The 25,012-nt window shown below is 41.1% G+C and overlaps 1 protein-coding gene across 1 annotated transcript in view; it reads right to left on the bottom strand.

Annotated features, from left to right (window-relative positions):
* FBN1 (fibrillin 1) overlaps positions 1 to 25,012 on the bottom strand; it is a 232,644-nt gene that overhangs the window by 104,857 nt on the left and 102,775 nt on the right. Inside the window, exons 6-9 of the mRNA XM_082734843.1 lie at positions 19,809 to 20,006; positions 16,340 to 16,465; positions 8,593 to 8,718; positions 3,035 to 3,193 (exon numbers count right to left, since the gene is read on the bottom strand). Of these exons, the coding sequence (XP_082590969.1) occupies positions 3,035 to 3,193; positions 8,593 to 8,718; positions 16,340 to 16,465; positions 19,809 to 20,006 (609 nt within the window). The remainder of the gene's footprint in view (positions 1 to 3,034; positions 3,194 to 8,592; positions 8,719 to 16,339; positions 16,466 to 19,808; positions 20,007 to 25,012) is intronic.

Here is a 25,012-nt window from a genome sequence, read left to right as displayed (position 1 = left end):
TTATACTAAGGGACTCATTTTGCTTCCAAGCACCAATTCAGCCTTTCTTTTTCTTTAGTATTTCAGGATTTGTATAAAATAAGTTGAATTGCTTATCAGGATTTCTGATAATTAGGTGAGTATATGACTTCAAGCATGCTGTTAAATTCATCTTAACCTCCTTGGGAAAGTGTATCAGAGTGGGTCCTATACTCTTTTCTACTCTCTTCAGCTTCATAACTTTCCCATGAGCCCTTTGCATTCAGGATCAGCAAACTGCGGCTAGTTTTGTTCAACTGATGTCCATATTTCCTATTTCCATTTAACCCACAGATAATGTTGATGTACTTTACATGGTGAAATGCTGACTACTCTAAAATAATCCTTCATCTATATACATATATATTTATTATATTATATATATTATAGTATACACATAGTATACATATTCTAATATATATTACATATAATCACTTTTCATAAGAGCCCAAATAATCCTTCATACATATATATTTATTATATATAATCCTATATTATAATTACATATTACATAGATTATACATATATTATATACGTATATATAATCACTCTCCATAAGGTAAGAGCCTAGAGCTCTATAGCACTGCCTTGAGAACATCTGAGCAAACAAAAACATCCACTTCCAATTAGCTTCTCTCTGTCAGTCTGCCTTGCCCTGGGCCTATCTTAGATTGGGGGTATTTCAGTGGAGAAATTGTGGAGATTGTGGGTATTTCACAGAGCGAACAGGGTATTTCATGGAGTTAGCAACTCCGTACAGAGCCACACAGGGAAACAGGGCCTTCCCCTCCAAGCCTTCCAAAGCAGGTCTTCAGGAACCTCAACCTGCCTTCCTTCTATCCTCTATTCAAGGCAAGGCCTCAGCACAGAAAGGAGTCTGCATCAATGTTGCGGATTCCTAAATTAACTATGTATTTCAAAAGCCATTCTCCTGGTATGCAAGCCCCATGTCTTAGTGTGATGTCAAGTACTTCTTAACTGTGACCTACTAAATGGTCCCCCTAGTGCACTAAGGATGATGGGTTATATTTTTAGGCCATAGGCAGTAAGAAAATCGGACAAAATATATGACTTGTTATATGTTAAAATGTATTGAAAGATTTTTATTGCTTCTTTAATCCACACATAATTCTCAGCAATAAACAGAAATTTTATAGTAACATGTGCGAGCAGGTGTAGAGCCCAGGACAATGGGAAATTCACATTCTGCGAATAACATTGTGCAGTAGTCCATTAACTCTGTGTTTATTCTACCTCACCTTGATTCGCTCTGCTACAGTTCTCTGAGCCAAACCCCTTGTTCAGGAATCAGATTAAGAACGAGTATAACCCCAGTTTTCACTTAGAACTGGTGGGAAAGATGTCACTTAATAAATTGTTCACTCCACCTGAATGCCTTCTATGGACCAGATTTTGCTAACTACTGTGGAAGTGCTAAGAGAGCATAAAGGAATACGGGACTATAAGAATGAACAAGACCTCCTAATGAGATTTATCAACCAGTAATAGAGTAAGACATGAACACACACTGGCACATGGCAGAGTGTGAATTTATGCCAAAGCAACAGTAAACACCTGGAACCCTGAGACAGAAGGCAACACTTCCAGCCGTGGTTATCTCGGGACATCCAGGAATTAGTTGCATCAGGAATCATATTAGGATCCTTACCGAACAAAAGGTCATTCAACAAGCAAGGTGGCAGAGGTTAGGAAGTAGGGAGGAAGAACCTGAACTGAAGAGACGTTTTAGGAAAAAGGAACAGTTGAGTTTAGAGATCCTCAGACTGGCTTCGAGGAAAGCTTGATCATTTAATTTAACTAGAAAAACAAAGCCACCATAAAGAAGAAGAATTAAAAGATGAACTGGGGTTAGAAATGAGAATGGGGGCACCTGGGTGGCTCAGTGGGTTGAGCCTCTGCCTTCGGCTTAGGTCAGGATCCCAGGGTCCTGGGATCAAACCCCACATCGGGCTCTCTGCTCGGCTTCCCCCCTTTCCCCCGCCTGCTGCTCTGCCTACTTATGACCACTCTCTGTCAAATAAATAAATAAAATCTTAGAAAAAAAAAGAAAGAAATGAGGATGCTATTTGGTCCGCCAACTAGTAAAATTTTATTTTCAAGGAATGGAGTGAATTGGACCACAAGATACCACCTGAATTCATCCTGAGAAAATTTTTCTGGATATCTTTCCCTACCTTTTCCCCTACCATAATTTTTTAAACTGAACTTCAGAGGAATTGTGCTTTGGGAAATGTATATGGCAGCTGTGGATTTCATAGAGACGAGTTACGAGGCCACTGCCACAGTCCAGATGAGAGAAAATGAGCTTTATGTGAAGATGGAAGGAATCTGATGGATGTAAGAGGTATTACAAAGAAAAAAAAAAGTCAACAACAATTGGCACCAAGGAAGAAGAAAACGTCAAATACTAGGGAAGGAGAAGACATGTACCCGGCATAACTCTGGAAGGCTTGGAGACAAGTGAGTTTGATTCAGCAGAGCTTTGGAGAACTCCTTGAGAGCCAAATGAAACACACGAGAGGAAGAGAAGACAAGTCCTTGGGAGAAGGTTGCTATTCTGTGGTGATAAGCAAGCTCAGTAAAAAGAAGTACCAGAGGGGCGCCTGGGTGGCTCAGTGGGTTAAGCCGCTGCCTTTAGCTCGGGTCATGATCTCAGGGTCCTGGGATCGAGTCCCACATCAGGCTCTCTGCTCAGCAGGGAGCCTGCTTCCTCCTCTCTCTGCCTACTTGTGATCTCTCTCTGTCAAATAAATAAATAAAATCTTAAAAAAAAAAAAAAAAAAAAAACCAGTACCAGAAAACAGTATTATTTGTATGGACCTCTGTAGTTTCCCAAGTCATTGTCTGGGGAAATTTCCCTTGGAGTCGCCTCTTTTATTTTCCGGAATCTTTTTCACTTACCTGGATCTCCACCAGATGTGCCTCACGCACATCGCCACTGGGCTCGTGGGGACTGGGACTGGGACTCTTTGCAGATGACAGGAAGGGCTCTTACCTGTGGCTCTGATGGGACACATCTCAGGGGCGACGGTGACCCCTGGAGACCAGCATCGGCCAACATCACAGCAGCACTGCATTTTCGTTATGGACTGCGGCAGTTGGTTCGAACAGCGCCCATTGGCCAGAGCCGTGTAACAGTATCCGGGGCGAACATCTGAGAGAACAAAGAAACACACCCGCACACACATCATTGAGCTGGAACTCGGAACAACAGCCTCCTGCCCCAGCACCTCTGTGCTTCATACTTGGGCTCTGGCGGGACCCGCTGACGCTCTCAGCCCCCAGAAGGGAAGCTGGGTGTGCGGCTCAGGAACAATGCTCGGTCAGAGCTCCCTTCGTCTCACACCTTTCGCCCCTGTGAGCTGGTGCACTTGGCCCAAGTCCCACATTCCAACCCCAAGGTGGGAAAGAATGATTACAACCATATGTGCCATAGGAAAAGAGAGTCTCAGAGAATCACTGGCAGTGACAGTTATAAAGCCACGTCTCTATACAGAAGGGAGACTGTGTTGTCCTTGGTTTCCAACTACTTAATTCGAGCCACTTTAGGCAAATATTGATATAAATCTATTTTAAAACAACATGAAGTCTGCACTATAGTCTACATTTCTAAAAGATCTTTCTTACTTTTCAGACTGTAACTGTGAGTCAGACGTGTGAGGGTTTTTTTTTTTTTTTTTTTTTTAAAGGAGTGAGCCACTTTGCAGTCAGATCCAACGCTTGTTAATCAAGATTTCCTTTTGTCCTGGGGCCCTAACAGATTTTATAAGGCACAAATTATTTACAAGTTCCAAATGTATGTGATTCCAAGTTCTTAGTCCTATAGGATACAATGGTTTTGAAGGTTGGTTTTTTGTTTTGTTTTGCTTTGTTTTTTTGGCAGGAAGGTATCTTCTCAAAGCAACAGAGGAAGACATATTTCTATATACCAATTTTTATTGGGTTACATCATGTCTGACTGATGTAACATTGACACACTGAAGTGCAAGTCTAGGCTATCAAAAAAAAGCCTGTGACATAGTAGAAACCTAACTGCTTCATGGTCCTTTGAGGAACCACAGTGAAATAGGCGACACAGGTAGCTAAGTACAGAACAGCTTGATTACCCCTGACATGCTGATGATGTACCTCTCTTTAAGGAAAGCATATCCCTGCATAGACCATATATAATAAAGTAAAAAAACAAGTCATATTTTAAATGTGCTTGTCATTGGAAGAAAGGTAGGTGGTAAATTCTTTTATAAAATGAAGAATTCTTTTTTTACAATTAAAACTTCATCCCTATGTTTCCTGTAAGTCTAAACACTAAACTTCAAGTTTTTTTTTTATTTTAAAGATTTTATTTATTTATTTGACAGACAGAGATCACAAGTAGGCAGAGAGGCAGGCAGAGAGAGGGGAAGGGAAACAGGCTCCCTGCTGAGCAGAGAGCCCAATGCGGGGCTCGATCCCAGAACACTGAGATCATGACCGGAGCTGAAGGCAGAGGCTTTAACCTACTGAGCCACCCAGGCGCCCCTAAACTTCAAGTTTGATCAAAGAAGGTCATACCTAAGATTGTTTTCATGTACATCGTACTTAAGAACACTGACCTCTCAGGTCTTGAAGGTTGCAATAGATCAAAAAATAAAATGAAATAAAAAGCAAGGCTAATTTAGAAACATATAAATTACTAATATCCCATGAAGAAGGTTACAAAAAATCCAGACAAACCATAAAATTATGGATCACCTTTAAAGAAAACAAGATTATTTCTGAAAAACACTTAAAGCCACTGGCAGATAAAAGTGTGCTTTCTAGAGAATTTTTGTGGCCCCGTTCCAACATCTCCAGTTAGACTACTAGTCTCAGCAGAGACAGAACAAGTTTCCTTCCAGCCTGGTCCAGGGTAAATGGCTGGAGAGAGGAGTGCAGACAGGATAGGCTCCATGAAGCCACAGGTGGCACCTTCCCTATGAAGAAGAAGGAGCAACAGAACTTCCTACTTCTCCTTTTCATGGCTTTAAAGTCACTAATTATTTATATTCTCAGCAATTAGAAAATGGGGCATGGAAACCAAAGGCTGTTAAGAATGGGAAGAAATGTTCAAAATTGGCTTATATCCCAGTTTCAGATGAATTTGGCACTCAAAATTCAATATAAACACTTGACCAAAATTTGTCTATATAATTTTCAGTGTGGGTTATCTTTTGGAGCAAAACTGGGACCTACAGCTGCCAGTTGCAAACTCTTAACGGGCTAATGTCTATTATTTCACACACTAACCATGATACTATTTTACTGCCCAGCTGGCTCACTTACATGTTAAATCAGCAGTGAGAAAACTCTTGATCAAAATGGTGAATGTTGAGGCTAAAAACCGCACCAGCGACATTTGGGCTGAGGGAAGACTCTGAGATACAAATGGCCCCTGCACCTACAGTAAGCATTTTGCTAATTTCTCATTTTGCAGGAGAGCTTTGGTTAAAAATACACACATTGACACAACTTGTAATTTGGAAGCAAACCTACGGGCTACTAAGGAAGGGAAAATGTATGACAACTGGGAGCCATTGGAGCCATCACCTCCTGGGCACACCAGCCCCAAGTATCCCACGCCATCAGGCAGTGGTGCCCAGGGAAGTGAGAAGGAAGCCCTTGTGGGGCTGGATCACTTTGCAAAGAGCCTAAGGTGGAAGCTGAGGGGGGAGGAAGGTTATGATTTGGAGGACAGAAGGGAGGTAGGAGGAAGCGTAGACACCTTCTTCTATTTTGAATCTGCTCTGGCCGAGACATCTGGCAGAAAAGGAGTAGAAAGCTTTCTTCCTTTTCCCTCTTCTGAATCATTTGGACGCCCTCCCTTTCAGAACCCAAAAGCCACATTATATCGAAAATTATACATTAAGAGTACAACGGATGTTTGCAGGTCATCCTAGCCTATCAGCAGGCCTCTCCTAATCAATCACTAACTTTGTTGTGTCGACCCAGGAGCTAGGAGCTGTGAAGCCCAAACTAGGTACAGGATGTCAGCAAGATTCCTGGGAATCGATGAGACAGAACACCCTGACACGAAACGACCACCCTACACAAGGTATTATTAAAGTGCCAAAGGATGATCACAGAACAAAAAAATAAAAATACTTCAAGAGCTTACGGAGCAAAGAGGATGCTGGGTACATGGAGGTCTGAGAGCCTTGGAATGTGGTGACCGAAGGTGACAAGTGGAACCTCGCGCTTAAGAGATGTGTAAGGAAGATACGACAGACCCTTGGCTGCAGGCGGGGTTTTCTATTGATTAGATTGACTAATTCCAACCAATGAACCTTAGATTTGTTTATAAGTTGGAGACTACCTGTATTTTCTTTTCACTAGGGATGATTCGGGGAGTCTGTGGTTTTACCATGGCAGGAGATATTAGCTTTAGGGAAGGCAGAAAGGTCACTTGGAGTATTTTTTGTAACAAAGTCTTAATTGTGGGTATAATAAAGTTCCCAAGAAGAAGAAACTGTACTGGTCTAGGTATATATAGTAAGAAGGGGTTTAGTGTTTCCATTGGTCATTTGGGAGGGAGCAATGAGAGGGTTTGCAACTGTGGGCTCAGGCCCAAGCTGGGATTCCAGCTCCTTCACATCTTACCTGCTTAAACAAGTGAACCAAATTACTTATCTGAGCCCTGTAAACCTTAGCTTCTTCCCATCTACAGTGCGGTTGTGAACATGAAGTCAGATAATTTCCCCCAAACACCTCACACCAAGGAGGTCACCCCCGAATCCTAGTTCCCCGCCCTTCCTTTGTAAATAGCATGGACATATATGGTAAAAGACTGATAAAAATGTAAACCATCTGATATGTAAAGGTGCTTTAATCACTTTAATCCAGGGCTCTCTTTGAAGGTGGGGTGTGTGTGGGGGGGGGGGACCACCAAACTAACCTATTATTTGGCCAGCAAAGAACTTCTGATCTACCTCTCTGCCATGCATGATTATGGGAGGTCAAGTGTGAATTGGGACAGTCTGGGGAGAAAAAAGGGCTCCCTGAATTACACTGGCTTTTTCTTTCCCTGTGGTGCCAGCACAGATGGAGAGATCCTGGAAAAATCTGGCAATCCAGGCATCACTGTTGTTTCTAAGGAAAAGTGCAGATATGCTTCCCTCACTGGTTGTACTTATTCAAACGTCAACTTAAGAGACCACCCTCAGCTTTTATTATATGTGACTAAGTACAAAGGAACTCAGAATTTCAAGTGCAACTCAGTTTGGGTCTGAAATTCATGCCTTGTGGTGAGGATGTGAAGCTGAGTGTCTTTGAAAATATGGGCCAGAAAAAAACATCAAAAGATTGTGTTCATTTTTCTCCGAGGCCATGTGCCATAGGCTTCCCTAGCTTTGCCCAAACAATAAGGAAGTGCTCATTTCGATATTCAACAAATACTTACTGAGTGTCTATGACAAGCAAGGAATCATGCCGGAAACCACCAGCGATGTAGGAGGGTAGCAGTTACTTAGGCTTTAAGGAGAGCTTACAACTTAATTAGGGAGATAAGAACATACAGACATAGCATTTCCCCAGGAGACCGTTTATGAGAAGCATATCTTCAGGCAAGGGAGAAACTGCTCTCAGGTAGGCTGATCTGGGACATCTTCAAAGACAGAGAACCCAAGTAGAAGCATCAAAGGGGGCTTGAGCTGGGAAGAAGAGTAACCTGAGTGGTACCATAGATGTGATTCAAGGCAGGAAGGAATCAAAACAAATGACCTGTTTGAGTTGTGAGATGCAGAGACTGTGCTGATAAGTCAGCAAGGCTGAGAGAGGTCAGAGAGCGGAGGCCCTGCACACTCCAGAACTTGAACTTTACTCTAGAGAATTGGACTTTGGAGGAAGTCTTAGCAATCACTAAATCCAGCAGTTATCAAACCTTTTTTTGTTAAACAACAAAGTCCCTTATTTAATTGATATTTAATTGATGAAGACAGCACACCACCAGGTAAAAGCAGAGTTGCCTGGACTGTCGTGCATATGAGGGGCAGGGAGTGGGAGGCGGGGCCCTTTTCCCCTGCAGCTCTGGAGACCTTTGCTGTACCTGAAAGATCCATGCAACACAGACTAAAAAACTCCTACTTTCCTAATCCGAATGGAAAATTACCAGAGGTTTTTGAGCAAGAGAGTTACTTAATCAAAGCATTATATTAGGAAGATAAATCTGACAAGATGGATTGTAGAGAAGCCCGGAAGTAGGGAGACCCATTAAGAGATTATTGCAAAATTTCCGACCTAAATTAACACGGGTCCCAGGAAATGTTAGAGGGTTTGACACTCGCATAACTGCAAAGCTAATGTATAGGCTGCGGATATCTGTACGGGCTCCTAGATCCTCCCTCTTTCTGGGAGGTAAAGTCCTCATACCACAAGGTACCTCTTTTCTCAAAGAGAGTGCTCCACTGTTTAAAAAGATGTAAATGTACATTTAACATCAAGTGAGAAATTATTATCCCCCTTGAACAAATGTGTTTCCAAAAATGTTTGTTGTGGAGCCGATTGATAGGAATCAGACACGCTGTTTAGAATTATACCCACCCACGCATCTGGTGCCATCGGGAGACGGGTAAAAACCAGGAGGACATTTGCAGAAGTAACTGCTGACTGTGTTTGTGCATTCGCCTCCTTCACAGATTCCAGGAATGGTGCTGCATTCATCAATATCTGGAACATAAAGAAGAGTTTAGCATCCACGGAACACAGCACAAAACTGTTCACCATCACAAGGCTCAGCCATAACACCGATCCACCCAATCTCCACAGAACAAAACCTGCCTATAAAAGAGTTCAAAAGGTGGGTGTTTCCTCTCTCAACTGAGGCTTACCCACGGAACTTACAAAGCTCAAGAGATTAGAGCAAAATAATAGAAATGTCCCCTGTAAAATAGAAAACCATGTACTGTTTCATCAAGTAATGACAGCACGCTAGTATTCCAAACGTCATTTAGCTTAAGATGTGGTTGTCCCTGTTCTCTCCATGTTTTGCCTTGAGTTAGGCTCCCGTTATGTTTATTCAATATTCTGCATCATTTCCTGTGTTTCTTCTCAATCTGGTTTTCCACAAGCAGATACTGAAATCCTATCGAGAAGAGCATGTGGTCTGAGTGGGACCAAGACTTGTCCATCATGGTGTCCACAGAGGCACCCAAATGGCCATGATGATGGTTTTCTTTGGGTTCAGTGAGTGATTTGTGCGACACTGGGATGCTCCACCCAGATTCCTCTCAAGGGAGAGCTTGTTAGCACGAGGGGCACTCTCATTAGACGACCTTCCGTTCTCCGCTCCTTCTCGGACTGCTCAAGCCGCAGAGAGCCACCTCCCCTGGGGACTACACCCAGTTTGGGTGCCCATACCCAGTGACTGATCATGGAGACGAGTGAATGATCTGGTGATCTGTCCCAGCAGGGAAAGCTCTGAAAACCATTCCAATTCCCAAATAGCTAGGGACGTCTGTGGAGGCCACAGTCAAGGTTAGCCCTGACTAAAGGCCTGAGGCCACTGGTTTCCTCCAAGGACGTAGTAAAATTTCCTTAGGACAGATCCAGCCATTTCCTTCAAGGGGAGCTCTTCAAGAACCAGCTTCAGACACTGGCAGTTGCCAGTAGATGTGGCACCAGTGAGGGGAGAAAGGAAATGGACAACCTCCTGCTTAGGCTATAAGTAAACACAGAGCACAGGGTATCTGCATGACCTTGACCCCAAGAGGAATGGACTTTCTGCACTCACCTATGGACAGGGGCATTTTAACCCAAGCCCTCTGCGAGTATTGCAATGGCCAGACTATACCGTTGGCATTTGGAATGCCCTAACTTTAAAGAAACGAAGAATATTTCTTCTCCAGTTTAAGTACCACTCTTCACTTGTAAAACAAAATAGAGGTCTAAGTGGACCAGATTCAAGGGTCTTCTGACTCAAGTTCACCCTGTTAGTCAAAAAGGCAGCAGTGACATTGTTTATGTGCAGTTCAACCTTTTTAAAAGCAAAATCCTCATTCTTCTATGCTAGGCTAGAGGCTAAAGCAAACAATATCCCCCTGCTTATATTAGAGTCAATGCTAACGTAAACAGTGTTGTCATTGTGAAGTTGTATAATGGTAAAGATGTATATTCTATTCTGACAGATAGACATGTCACTGGAGTCAATGAAAGACTGAGAAACAGCCAAGGATGGAGCCTAGGGTTCTAGAACTAGCATAAAATCAGAAGACACATTTTAAGACAATCAGGCCTCCTCCATTTACCAGCCACATTCCTCCTTAAAAACTAAGAAGGGGCCCCTGCGTGACTCAGTCAGTTCAATGTCAGACTCTTGATTTCAGCTCAGGTCATGATCTCAGGGTCCTGGGATCGAGCCTCTTGTCGGCCTCTGTGCTGTGGAGCCTTCTTGAAATTCTCTCTCTTAACCTCTGCTCCTCGGCCAGCACACACACACCTTCTCTCTCTCAAACAACAACAACAACAACAACAAAACCCAGTACGTTCAGCCTAGAGGATTCGACAACCTCATTTAAGGATAGAAGAGGAGGTATCGCTGTAACACAGAGGTCTTAAGAAGAACATACCTTCCTCAAAGTGTCCCTAAAGGTTGATGTTTGGGTCACTGAACTCTTACCAATGATCATATGAGTAAACAGTGTCTATTAAAAGAAATCTTGTTTTACCTGTTAGTATAAATGACTACTACCATCCTTATCAAGACCACTTATACCAATAACCAAAGAGGTTATTTAAGTGACAAAACACATTTTAAAAAAAAGGTATTTAAAAACTAGAAAGAACTGGCAGGACTGAGGAGACCTGTTCCACATGCTGGCTAGGTCAGATTTGGCCCTTTTACCGAGATGCCAGCAACAACAATAATCATGAGAACAGACAGGTATTGACCTCCTGGCGTCGATTAAAGGTTTCATGTGTGTCAAGCCGTCTAATCCTCACAGTGTAAGTATGAGCACAGGACTGGTTTCTAGAATTCTGGTGCCCAGGCATAACTCTTGCTTTACACTGAAGCCTTCTGAAAACCAGCATGAGTAAAACTCGAAGTAAGAGCAAAAAGGCTCATTTACAAAGTGATATTAGACCCCAGTCTCCAAGTGTAAGTGCCAGGCACTGGGCAGTGGGGAGAGGGGCAGGGTTCCCACTTAGGTGCCTGATCTCCCCCAAAGTTTAGGAAGTCAGGAAACACAATGTCACGTGCACCACCCTCAATTTCACCCAGATAAAGATAGAACTGGACTGGGTTAAATTATTTGATTTGAAGGAATCTCAGTGGTGCTGAATTCCCTATACTGTCCTCTCCTCAGTGACAGACCTTTTTTCTTCTCGGGTCTAGAGCCCTTCTACTTTGCTAACCTCCTTGCTTCTCAGTCCTGTTGCTTCGACAATAGCAGTTCTGACTTAGTGACCAAGTTGGGGTGAAGTCCCTCCACAGTAAAAGGCCAGAATAAAGCACTAGAATTGAAACCACTTAAACTCTGAAACTCATCATACTTATCTATTATTTTTTTTTCCTAGACTCTTAGCACATTGCATTTATCTCCCCTTAATAGAGTTTCAGGGATCCCATGTCGGAAAGAATTTGAGATCAGTGGATTTCTTAGCATTTCTGTAAATCAGTCTATATCATGAGCCAACCATAAAGTAAATCAGTTTGGGGGGCCTGGTGGGAAGTAGGGCTTGTCTGGGAAGAGCTGTTTCTGTGTTCTGGATCCTTCTCTCCAGTTCCCTGGGGCAGGAGGGCGAGGCAGAGCTGCTGGGAGGGCAGAGCTGCTGGCCTCTTGCTGTGGGCCCAAGAAGGGACATGAATGGCAGACCCTTTCTCTGCAGCTTTGCTGGCCCTGTTCATCTGTGAGACAAACATTGCTTTTCTGGACACCTGAAATCCCGTGCAAAATATGTGACTAAAAAGCAAACAAGCTAATTCTTCAAGTCACATTGAAAAAAAACACCAGCCATGCTATGTTACAGTCATACCACAGATGTCGACTTGCATGGTTTCTTAGGCAGCACCTGCTCTCTGATCACAGCTGGGAAAGAATGAGAAATGTGAGGACAGAGTCTGGACTGCAGACCTGGAAAGGAGCCCCAGGATCCTCTCCTGTGCAGCTCAGCTGAAAGTCGAAGTCACTCATAGCTGGTGACTGACTTATCCAAGTTCACACAGAAGACCGGGGACATGACCAGGACTAGGACTGAGTCTGCCTCGTGCCTAGTGCTCTTATGTCTACACCACAGAGATTTTGTTCAGCAACACATAGGGAGCTGGTGACCTTAAACGGTGGGAGTCAAGGGCTTACAACCAGCTGCACAGGCTGGAGCTCCAGCTACACCAGCGGACTAAGTAGCCCTAGTAATTTTCCTTGGTGCCTGGGAGGATAAGCGCCCCTGAGAGCAAGTAGCCATCAGATAAATATGTCATTCTTCTAGAAAGGAGAAGTCTCCAGGGCTTTGGCCATGCATTAGGGAGTGCACAGGCTTAAGAGCTACATTTTTAAAAAGTCTTTCACATCATGCAGTGCTATTATAATTGCTGAAGGCTGGGCTGGCGTTAATCTAAATCCCAAAATATTAGCGGTTAATTAGGAATCCAAGGGACTTCTTCCAGAAATAAAACTTAATCCTTTAATTACAGTTTTTATTTCTTAATTTCCTCCCACAGTAACCTATGCAAATATGGCCTTGGTTTCCGAAAAGAAAAGGCTCATGTGTTCTTTCAATGCGTACACTCGAGTCGTTGGAAAAATCAACAGGGAAGGTGGGCATGAACTCTGGCTCCCTTTTTCTCAAATCACAGCTATAAATCTCAATCTGTTCTTCTTAAATTTACAAAAATGTAATTACTGTTGTTTAACAACTTCAGCTTGTTAACTTACATTTTAAATGAATCTAAATTGATTCATCTTATTGATATAAAACTTGGTCTATGACTTTTTTAAGGTTCAGGGAAGGGGATATTTTAAGAAGGGAGAATTCTGCAAGAGGAAGATCTCACAAAAACACTGCTCTTACCATCGCTGAGGGAATGAAGGTTAACATCTTGTAAATTTGCTAAAGCTAAATTTTGACTGAATTGGTTTTTTAAATCAATTACTGTGGGCTTCCAGGTACCCAGTCCCTTCCTTTCCAAGAGGAAGATGCATTTCAAAAAGCCACTCAGAGTAATGGCAAAGGTGCCAGAACAATTTTCACAAGGGCACAGAATCCCACTGTGGCCTGACCATCTAGCCAGGGCACACAGATGTTCTCTTCATCCTTGGTGTGGGCTAGATTTTCTGGCATTCCTTCAATTGACCATCCTATCAATCATCCTATGCCCAGAGTCACGACATTCCCATAATGAGGCATGGAGCTGGAGAAAAGCAAGGGAAAGCTAAAGGAGGGGACTCAGCTCACCAGACATTCTTGGAGGACATTCTGATTACTCTCCTACCCCAGTAAGACAGGGCAACAATGCCCAAACCAGCTTCCAGGCCAGAGTACATGTAGTACTAATAGGGTATTCTCTTCCAGTATCAATTTTGCATAAAAAAATAAAAAGGGAAGGGGAAAAAACCCATCATCTGAATTTAATGTAACTGTAGATGGCTAAGGAAAAAAAAAAGGTCTAGCCAAAAGTATGCTGTTTTTATCTTGCTACTGATTTCAATATGTAGCTGGAAAAAAAAAATATTTGTGAAAAAGGATTAAGTAATTTTCAGATTGAATTTTTTTTGTCCATTGGACACACCACCATAATAGGTTTCTTAGCATTAACAGAGGATTGTGAATGAGTTTTCTTTCAGTCTGAGTATTAAATCTGTGCATCTTTTGTCTTGTTCACAACAGTGCAAGGTGACCGATTATGACCCATGCTAACTGACAGGCTGAGGGAAAGGCAAGGGACACTGGAAAACAATTTTGCTCTAAGCTGGAAGCTATGGAATTCCAGAAAACAATGAAGACTGGACAAATCATATGGACCATACTGCCGTAAATCTTAAAGCTGACCCCATCTAAGCTGCATCTATGAAGCTGTGAAAGCCTGAAAATAGATACATGACCCACTGCTGATGTGGATTTTGCATGCTGTTATAAACCTAACAGCTCCTTTTTTAAAAAAAAAATTATTTTTAAATTATTTTTTATAAGCATATAATGTATTTTTATCCCCAGGGGTACAGGTCTGTGAATTGCCAGGTTTACACACTTCACAGCACTCACTTTTTTTTTTTTTTCTTTATGAGTGTCTTTTACTAAACAGAATTAAAAGAAGGAATTCTGAGTTCAAGAGGGAAGTCACCATTAAGCCAGCTAGAAGTAAAGCATTTACACAGCTTATTATTAAATTCAACAAAAAAGTAGTGGTACATGATGAAAAACATGGCCTAGATACCCTAGAAAAATATAATTGCATAGAAAAATTACAAACTGAACTGATCCATTCACAGTTTCTACACAAATTCTCATTGTACACTGACTGAGGCCTCTTCAAAGGGGGAAAAATATCTTTGGCTGACAAGGCTGAAGCTCTCACGTCTTCACCGCAATTACGGCATCAGATGATGGGTGCTGTCGTGGGATGAAGGACATAGCACATACCCTCCCCAAAGTCCATAACCCCACCCCCCCTTCTCCCAACACCCCTCTCCCCAGCAACCCTCAGTTTGTTTTGTGAGATTATGAGTCACTTATGGTTTGTCTCCCTCCCAATCCCATCTTATTTCATTTATTCTTCTCCTACCCCCTTAACCCCCCATGTTGCATCTCCACTTCCTCACAGCTTCTTAATGGCATAAAGAGACATATATAATGGTATCTGAAAATCTGTACTATCATATTTTTAAAATTTCAAAATATTAGGAAATATAATTATTAAATGTTAGTATTAGAGGTTATGGCTTACAGCTAGGACAGAAGACAATATATGGTACAACAAGTACCAGAGTGGGAATCCAAAGAAGGGAATTTTAGCACTATCTAAATGACTTCAAACATTTAGTTTGAAAGTGCACAACAGGATATGTTCTTTATCCCGTTCAATATTAACATTTTCTGCTTCTGACATAGATCTACAATATAACTTCTAGAATACAGCGGGCTGTAAGAGTCAATTTTATTGTTCTTTGAAACTTAAAATGTTTTTAAGAGGTCCCACTTCCTTAGAACTGAAGTATTTTTTCACAGCTACCTCAACCAGGTATAGCATGTTCAAGAACACATGATTCTAAATTCTTCAAAACAATTTACATCCATAAAAATAATTTGAGCAGAGTCAAATTTCTGATCATTCAGTTTCAGGGCAAGTAGCTATTAAACTTCTGTGTAATTTATGAACCGCACCTGAAATCAGATGCTGTCTTTCCCACATATGATATACTATAGTTATTCACAAAGAAGACTAAGGACCTAGAACCAATCCCAGACAAGTGACTTAGAAATGAACTAGTCCTCATTGCTGGGGTTTAGGAGTTGATACAACAGCAGTGCCTTTGAATCAAAATGAAACTTTGTATCCCACCAAGTAGAGCTGAAAATGAAGTTTGCTCTGCCGAGTTTGACAGGACACATAACTTGTTACATTACTGTCAGACATTACATGTGCACTCATCAAAGAAAAGAGAGTTTGATGCTGCCTACTTATTTCCCTCTCATGGAAAAAGCATTTATTATGGCCTTGGATGCCAGGCTCTTTTTGGCAAGTAGCAATAGTGGTGAATATGAACACGTTCTCTCTACACAGATTTTCAGGAGCTCAATCTGTAAACTAAATGCAAATATGCAAATTTTTTTACCTCCAGTTATTTTTCTGTTTGATTAATATTAAAAAGCTTCCATTTGATAGGCAGAAAAGGAAGTACTAAATTTGTACCACGAGCATAAACATAAGAGTTAACCTCTCAAAAAACAAGCAAATAAACAAACATACATTTTAACTAGAAAAACATCAAAAGATATGTCTTTTTGAATAATATTTAATGATTAAATTTAAATTCATGTCTCTAGAACTATGCAAAAACATGTGTCTTGAACATTTTAACCCAAATATTGGTTCAAAAATATTTCATGTTTTAATATTTAATTTGATTCAGCTGGATCTCTTATTTTGGGTCTATAAAAGTGGAAAAAGCTGCAGGGTTTTTCTGGTTCAATAGCACAAAAGCATATTATTTCTGGTAAGAATATGATATTTACACATTCATAGGAATGACAAAGACAAAAGGATTTTGGAACAATTTGCAATAAAGCTTGTCATTGATTTGGGTTTTGCCTTCCCCTCCACCCCTTAACTGCAAAGCATGATATTTCTTACCTTCACATTTTTGTGATGCTTCATTAAATTTGTGTCCAGCAGGACATTTGCACTCAAAAGACCCAACAGTATTAATGCAATTTCCTCCTTGACAGAGCCCAGGGATGGCCTGGCATTCATCCACATCTGTCAGATTTCAGGATACAGAGAGAGGAGAGGGAGAGATTCATGTAAGTCACTGCAGAAGAAATGTGATAGCTTGTCTACAATTATATCACCATATTTATGTCAGTGAGTTATTTGTCCATCACAATATTTGGAATACGATGTGAGAAACTTTCTTACAACTACCTGTAAAATCAATTATTTGAGTAACATAACTTGGTCAATAATGTTTTATAAGAAGTCACAAATATTGTTACTCTTCCTACCTTCTGTCTTCCCTACGTAGGGGGGAATATTTATACTGATTTTTAGGGATTTTATTATGCATGCTGCAAATTACAGGGATACAATGATTAAAAGGCTGAGAGTAATAACTAGAGTTATTCAAGAAATCCTCAGAATCATAATGCAACACATTTCTATAGTAAATCTGTCTCTAAGACTTATATTGAATGATTCAGTTAAAACAGAATTTACTTAAGATTCCTTGGATCACATGACACAGTGACTGTTTTAATGCAAATGAAATGGGAGATGCTCACCTTCCATTCTGTATAATTGCCTTGTGCAGTAAAACTTAAACAACCCAGGAAATCGGACTGAGAAGTGAGAGACACCCCAGATGAATGCGTAGTCTCAGCTGCAGATTCACCTTGCTGGCACAGCAGCCACCAGAGGGAACCTTTTTAAAGCTAAGTCAGAGTGCGTCCTTCCCCCCTCAAAACTCAAGCCTGTATCTTAGAAGCTTCTATCTGCTCCTTCTACTCTCTGACCTCACTTCTGGCCTCCTCTCTCTCTCACTCTTCTCCTTCCCCGCCGGCTTCCTTGCCATTCCTTAAGGATACCGAGGATGCACTTGCCTGGGGCTTTATAGGAGTGCCCCGCTACCTGAATTATTCTCCCTCCATAAAGCTGCATAAAGGTTCATGTTGTCCTGTCCATCAGGTCTCTGTTCCACTCTGGCTGTGGATCCTTCTCCCGCCAATCTAACAGCAATAGCCATCATTCACCACCCTTCTTAGCTTATTTTTTTTTTCCATAGGACGAATCATCAGCCAACCTGATAAATACTTTGTTTTGTTTCACAAATCCGTGGTCTTTAATGCAAATTTCAGAGAGCAGGTTCTTTGTTTTGTTCACAGCTATATCCCTGGCACCTAATAACTGTGGTTCCACATGTAGCCCCAAATATGAACCCCCTAGGAACAAAAGCAATCATTCCAGGCTCATTATGTTCAGTTAGAAAGATTGTAAAAAATACATCATGTACATTCTTTCCATCTCTTCATATATAACACACAAAGGTCTAGTTTAATAAAGGAACCCCCAGGGTAGCAGTCTAACATTTCTTTCCCTCACTTTGGATATTCTTTAAGAAATCTGGAAACCTAGTGTACTCTCTTGTTTTACTCCTCATTGTATGGGCAAGAGAGTGATCACCAATTTTAAGATCTCTAATAACCTGTGTTCTTGAGAAAAGTCGACACAAAGGAAAGGATACTAAAGGAGCAACAATTTACTTTGCTAGAAAAGTGTCACTGTTTTAAATGGACTGTCCCAGCCCACAAATGAACCACTACATGTGGAGTATAATTAGATTATATTTTATAGCTGATCTCAATTTTGTCTTAGACCAGAAGTTTCCATTCTCTTGATACATGAATAAGTTATTAAAATATTTTTTAGAAATTGATGGTACATATAAGCAAAACTTGATAGTCTTGTTGGTCATAATTTTTGGCCAAGAGGAAATATGAATGAGGGTTCTTCTCTGTTGGCCATACCTTCCCAAGACCGAAGACAGAATAAGCTCCTTTATGAACCCACTTGCCCACAGCCCCCCTCACATCCGGCTCAAGGTCTGAAAACAACAGCAAAGGGACAGAGCTTCCAAGCCAATAGCAGAACCACTCAGAAAAGAACACAACAAAACACGACAAATTTCATTCTCAAATTGGCAATATGACTACCATTTTGATTTCATGCATTTCACAAAATTTCTGATAGAAATAGTATCCCCCCCCCCCACCTTGGATGTCTAATAGCAGAGTCAGGAAGGGACAGAAAGAAAATCCTGGATAAGTTGAGACCAGAGGAAATGCATAGTAAAGCCAAGAGCAGTCGCTCTTCCCTCTCCCTCTTCATTCTCTTTGCCCCAGTTCTCTTAGTGTGTCAACCTCTGACAAGGTCTCATGGACACCACGTCTGGCTTTCTGGTCTAAGTCAGCGCATTCATGGGTGGTAGCTGCCCTCAGGACACCAAGACCAAGAATTTCTTCAAAACTCACTGGGACTTTCTAAGGATGAGAAAAAATAAAGAAGGTGCCCGAGAAAGGGGGAATAAAACTGACTTTTTATTTTCTAAAATCACACACTACACCCCTCTGTAATTCCTTCATTCCGAAGTGACTTCTTGCTGCTCCTGACATGCAGAAGGACCAGTTGAAGGGCACATAAAGGAGCTGTAAGTTATATTATACATATTAGTTGGGAGCCAGGACCAACAGTGTTTATCACAATTGGAATTTGTGGAAGTATAATTTAATGGAGACCCACAGTCCTGTGGGATTATACCGAGATATAGAATAAAACCAAACTAGGATGTGTCTGCCTCAGAAAAGCGTACCCGGAATTTTCTGAAAATATTGCAACTTGCTAAAAAAAGCCCTGAAGATGTCTAAAGGAAACAGATACAGCCTGGGAGTTTTCAATCCCATCAGTTTAGTGCTGAACTGCCTCCGTTCACTTCCTCCTGTTTCCTGCCAGACATCCAGACAATAAAAGAATTTGTACAGCTGGAAGAACAGGAATGAAAGCCAAAAACAGAGTAAGGGCAGGAGAAGAAGCGAACAGGCGACATCTGGGGATATTTAAAACTGTGAAACAAATCTTAATTTATTTCTGACTTGTAAAAAAAAAAAAAAGCATAATGTAGCATGTAGAATGGAGAGAGGAACAATTTTCTTGAGGTCAACTAAGTACAACCCACGAGACAGAGGAACTCCAACAATATCAAATGAAGGGAAAAAATTGAGAAAAACAAACTACCTTGTTCACAGATTTTGCTTGGTGTTTATATACAGCATTGCTACAACGCACAGCATTGCTGCAAACAGAATCATACCAGCTCCTAGAAACATTTCTGGGGTCGGAGGGGGAACTGCTGGCAACGAAAACTCCAGAGAGACCAGCTGCTCCCTCTTGAGCCACGCTCCTCATGCCTAAGTTGGATATCATGCCGTCAGCGAAATCATGAAGTTATGTCTCTGACACTGCTTTTCCATTCTCTCCAACTTCACTGGAGAATGGCTCTCCAGAGCAAATAAGATGAATCCATGAATAACTCCAAGGGCCAGAGGCTTACCTTGACAGGCTCCGGTGCGGATATTTGGAATGAAGCCTCGGCGGCAGGGGTGGGGCTGGGCGGGGCACATTTCACAGGGGTGGCCCCAGGCTCGGCCCACCGTGGCACAGCAGAGTGTCTTGGTGCAAACAATTCCGCTGAGCTGTCCCTGGCACATCTGGTTGCTGACCACAGTAAAACATGGGCCTGTCCTGTAATCTGAAAATGAAGAAGAATTCCATGAAGGTCCAGAAAAGCAGGAACCATCACGCAGAGGAACAGCTGTGCCCCATCTCGCCTGATTCTAAATTGGGTAAGAATCTTCAGGGATGGAATCACACATCAGTGACTCTGTGTGAAGCCTTGGGCAGCCCGTTCTTATCACTCACCTCCATGTTCCTCACCTAGGACACAGGGATAAAAACACCAATTCCTACTCACTGTGAAGACACCATTTTAAGATCAAATGAGTGAATAAAAAACACTTTACAACAGCGTTGTACGTACACAGCGTTATGACATTAATATACAATCATTCACTCAAAAATATGTGTCAGTCACAAAAATATGTGCCTACTATAAATCAGGCCCTGTGCTTGATATGGAAATTTAAATGATTAAAAGAGATCAAATCCCTGTCCTCATGGAGCTTACAGTCTATTATTATTCCTGCTAGAGAAAGCAAAAAATGTCCAAGTTTGCAATGAGGCAAGTCATGGCACCTTCTTCCTGGCAGTTCCTAGAACAAAAGAAATGGGTTACTCATTTCTTTTGGATGGGGCCCATCCTATTTCAAATACAAAAAATAAGAAAGCAAACAAATAAGTAAGCATTTTAAAATATTTACCCATGTGAAGGCATTAGGTATTTAAGGTAAAGAGTAAGGACATTGGTCCAAAATCATTGTAACCTTTGGGCAAAAGTCCATCTTCAAGCGGACAGGGATAGGTGGAGGCCACAGGAGAATTTCCAAGTACTCAAAAAAAAATCTGCCTCAATTTTTGTTCTATTCTGTTTTGTTTTGCCAAAAGGAGAAAGTCAATCTGGATTCAACAGCCAAAAAACAAGGAAGATGAACACATTGTGAGCAGAGAAGACCAAAGTCAGGCTGTCCTCAGTCTCTCTCTCAGAGAAATTGAGACCATAATACCTTCTCCTGTTCTACAGCGACCTTGACAAATAAGGGAAGCTGAGGTGTGACAAGACCCATGAGTGTCCACCCACTGCCCAAAACTGCATGCTTCCCCATGTCATTTTCAGAAATGCATAGGTAGTTTCCTGAGTCCAGGGATCCAGTAGAAAATAAATAACTCCAGTAAGTTCCTTTCACCACTGAATTCTACAGCTTATGAAAGTCACCATGTGTGCTGATGAAACCTCTGGGTTAGGTTTTGATTTTTATTCTTTCTTTCTCTAGGGAGGGAGGCACGCCTCTGTTCTGTGTATTCTCTCCTGCTTTCTCTGCTGCAGTTAGGACCCCGCACTCCCTCTCACTAAATGTTCTTCCTCACTCTCCCTTTTTTCTTGCCTGGAATGAGCCACCTGGGCTCAATGGCACTGCCTTAATGCCCATGCTGCCCTAATGTCCATGTGGAAAGACGAGCTTTCGGAGCAGTTCCTAAAACAAAACACCACCCACTCAAGTTCCGCAAGAGGACGAGGCCCAAATTATGGTAGCATGGACAGCATGCTCAAAGTGTCAAGTCCCCATCTCCACATCTCCCTTTCCATGCAAGCGCTTGCCAAACCGTGCTGTGTGTATTGCTGATAGGTTGCAAGATGGCTTTAGATGGTCAGGTTTTAATAGTCACTTGTCAATTCTAATTTGTATTATTAAAAATCATAACCATAACGGACTCATATTTCACAAATACCTTTGCTATGATGAGGATGAATTTAAAAAGTTTAACTCAATTTAAAGAAAAATATTAAGTAAACACAGGTACAGGATATGCAAACAGGTCAAAAAGTTGTTTAGCTTATACGTAAACACCACCAGTGTCCAAAAAACTAACCTTATACTTTTCTTTCCCTTGAGTTTCTAATGTTCTGGCCCCACCCACCTTTCTAGCCTCATCTTGTTGCTTTCTCAGTTTATTGTCTTTTTCCTTTGTTCGTGCATTTATTTTAGCCTACTGATTATTTTTCAGTTTTATATAGCCAAATGCTAGGTATATTTTATTTAATATGTTTCAAAATATGTCAGATCTATTCAAAATCTATTTTCTTACATAGCATTGAATTCAAGCAAGAATACAAAAATTAGGGGCACCTGCGTGGCTCAGTGGGTTAAAGCCTCTGCCTTCCATTCAGGTCACGACCCCAGGGTCCTGGGATGGAGCCCCGCATCGGGCTCTCTGCTCAGCAGGGAGCCTGCTTCCCCCCACCCCCTCTGCCTGCCTCTCTGCCTACTTGTGATCTCTCTCTCTCTGTCAAATAAATAAGTAAAATCTTAAAAAATAAAATACAAAATTTAAATGCTGTTGAATAGATCTCCACCCTCATTTCATTCTTTCAATAAAGAAAAATGACAGGGGCGCCTGGGTGGCTCAGCGGGTTAAAGCCTCTGCCTTCGGCTCCGGTCATGATCCCAGGGTTCTGGGATCGAGCCCCGCATCGGGCTCTCTGCTCAGCGGGAGCCTGCTTCCTCCTCTCTTGCTCTCTCTCTCTCTGCCTACTTGTGATCTCTGTCTGTCAAATAAATAAGAAAAAAAAAAAAAAAAAGAAAAGAAAAATGACAACACCATGACAGTTTGCAGCAAAAGTTCTCTTAAAGGCAGTAAACACATGGGCAAAGTCAAATGCTGTAATCCTTCATTATTTGGCTCAATTCTTCCAAATACTACCTATAGGCATTTAATAAATCTTTATCTAACATACAGCATTTCTTTTTTTAACATTTTATTACATATTTTGTGATTCAAAAATAGTTATTTCAGATAATTAGGAAAAGGTAGCAATATAAACAAGAAAATAAAAATCACATGTAACTCCACCTAAAGAAATCTTTTATACATATTGGTTATATTACCTTAACCTAATTTTACACGTGTTTTTTTTTCTTTATCACAAAATAGCAACTATATTAAATCTATAATTTTGAATCTTAACAGTGCCCAAAGCATATTCCCATGTAACCACTATTCCAAAATATGATATTAACTGTTGCATTAATGGGTCTATTTAATGGATAATTTTCCATCAAATTATAACATAATTTATTCAATAATTTTCTTACTGTGTGTCATTTAAATTGTTTCCAATTCTTCATTATTACACAGAGCATTCACCATACATCACTGATGAACTCCTTGAGGATGAAAAATGTATAGTCTCATGAAACAGCCACCAAGATTTTTATAACTACATATGCATATTATATTTCTCAGGCTAGAAAGATCATAGCAACATAATCTTTTATTTAAAAAAATGAATAAAGCCTTCTGTGGTAGGTTACAAGGAAAGAAACAGAAGTTTGTTTCTTCTCTTAATTTACGGAGGTAAGTGCAAGTGCTTGGATCAAACAGGCTCATGATGGCATGACATTTTCAATCTTTAAAAAACATAATGGAACATGAATTTGAATTTACAGTCCTCTCTTCGACACTGCTTGGATTTGGTTTTGCTGCTCATTTGTCAAGAGAGCCTACCAGAAAGATTTATATATGAGGATCGCAGAGACTTAGGGTAGATGCAAACACTTGTTTTGAGACTGACACCAGCAAAATCAAGGCACGCTACAAAATACTAAAACAATCTGATTCAGTCCTATCTGACACGGCCTCATGACTTCAGACATGAATTCCTCATTGGGAGACCCTCATAAAAAGAAATAACCTTCAGACTTTCCCAGGGTCAGTGACTTTTTACTCTCATTTCAACATGAAATGCATGGACTAGAAATGGCAACTATTGGAGTGCCTGGGCGGCTCAGTCGTTAAGCATCTGCCTTTGTCTCAGGTCATGTCCCAGCGTTCTGGGATCAAGCCCCACATCAGGCTCCCTGCTGAACGGGAAACCTATTTCTCCCTCTCCCACTCCCCCTGCTTTGTTCCCTCTCTTGCTATGTCTCTCTCTGTCAAATAAATAAATAAAATCTTAAAAGAAAAAAAAGAAAGAAAGAAATGGCAACAGTTAATTCTGACAGTTTTCATTAGGCATCTCTAGAGTGCATAGGGACCCAACTTTATTAAATATACTGGATATTTGGCAAACAGTTGGGAGTATGTATAACAGAATCTAGACTTAACACATTTCTAAATAATGCTATGGACAGAAAACCAAACCATTTGACAGTGCAGATTAGTAAGTAGACATAAAATGTATTTGTAGGGCCACATTTTCAATAAAAATTGCTGAGTGCAGAGAGAGAGGCATAATCTGGATGAAACAGAATTGGACCTAAAAACCTCTTGGAAGGTAAATGCTCTATTAACATGGTTTTCAAATGTCATTCTGATTTGGCAGCATGTGCTTTTTGTCCTGTGCTTCATTTAGATTGCCAAAGTTATGCTGTTTTTTGTCCAATACTTTAACCACAGGGGGAAAAAAAAAAAAACTGCCCACACTCCCAATTCTTTACTAATAATCCAATTATTTACAATTATTCCCATAGCACTTACGTGATACTAGGCTAAATTTACATACTCTTTTTTTTTCAGATAGTCCCAGCACGAGACAGGGAATGTGCCTAATTCAATGCTTGGGTAATGTCTGACTCATTCCTTCAACGTAAATCATTACTCCTCATGCAACTAAAATATAGTATTAAAAATACTTTCTGTTGGCAAACTGTTTCACTCACTTCCCCATAAGACCTCCATGAACTAGGGCAAAGCGCCAAGCCTCTCCTAAATTAAAATGCAATTTTAATTGTTTTTAACTGGCTTACTTTAGTGTGGCTTGTTCATGGGAAATTCTGCATCTACGTGTTCCCATTCTGAGTGGTTGAGGCTCTAGGGCTATTTCACCGTCCTCGTAGATTTAGCCTCAAGGCTTAGGATCTGATCAACGTGTATGTGTGGCTTCAGATCCTCAGCCCTTTCCCAGAGCTGTGGCTCAGAATGCTGGGACCCACAGTGGTATCTCGCTTTCTTTTGTAACCAGACTTCACCCTGAAGCAAAGGCATCATGTGCAGAGAAAGAATATTCTGTGGTACAACGAATTCTTGTCACTCCTACCCAGTCGCTAAACCACAAACTACAGGGAAGGCACAAGGATATAA

This window comes from Mustela nivalis (genome assembly GCF_964662115.1).
Source record: "Mustela nivalis genome assembly, chromosome: 6".
Classification (NCBI taxonomy): domain Eukaryota; kingdom Metazoa; phylum Chordata; class Mammalia; order Carnivora; family Mustelidae; genus Mustela; species Mustela nivalis.
The sequence above is the reverse complement of the archived record's forward strand: the minus strand, read 5'-3'. Positions and strand labels throughout refer to the sequence as shown.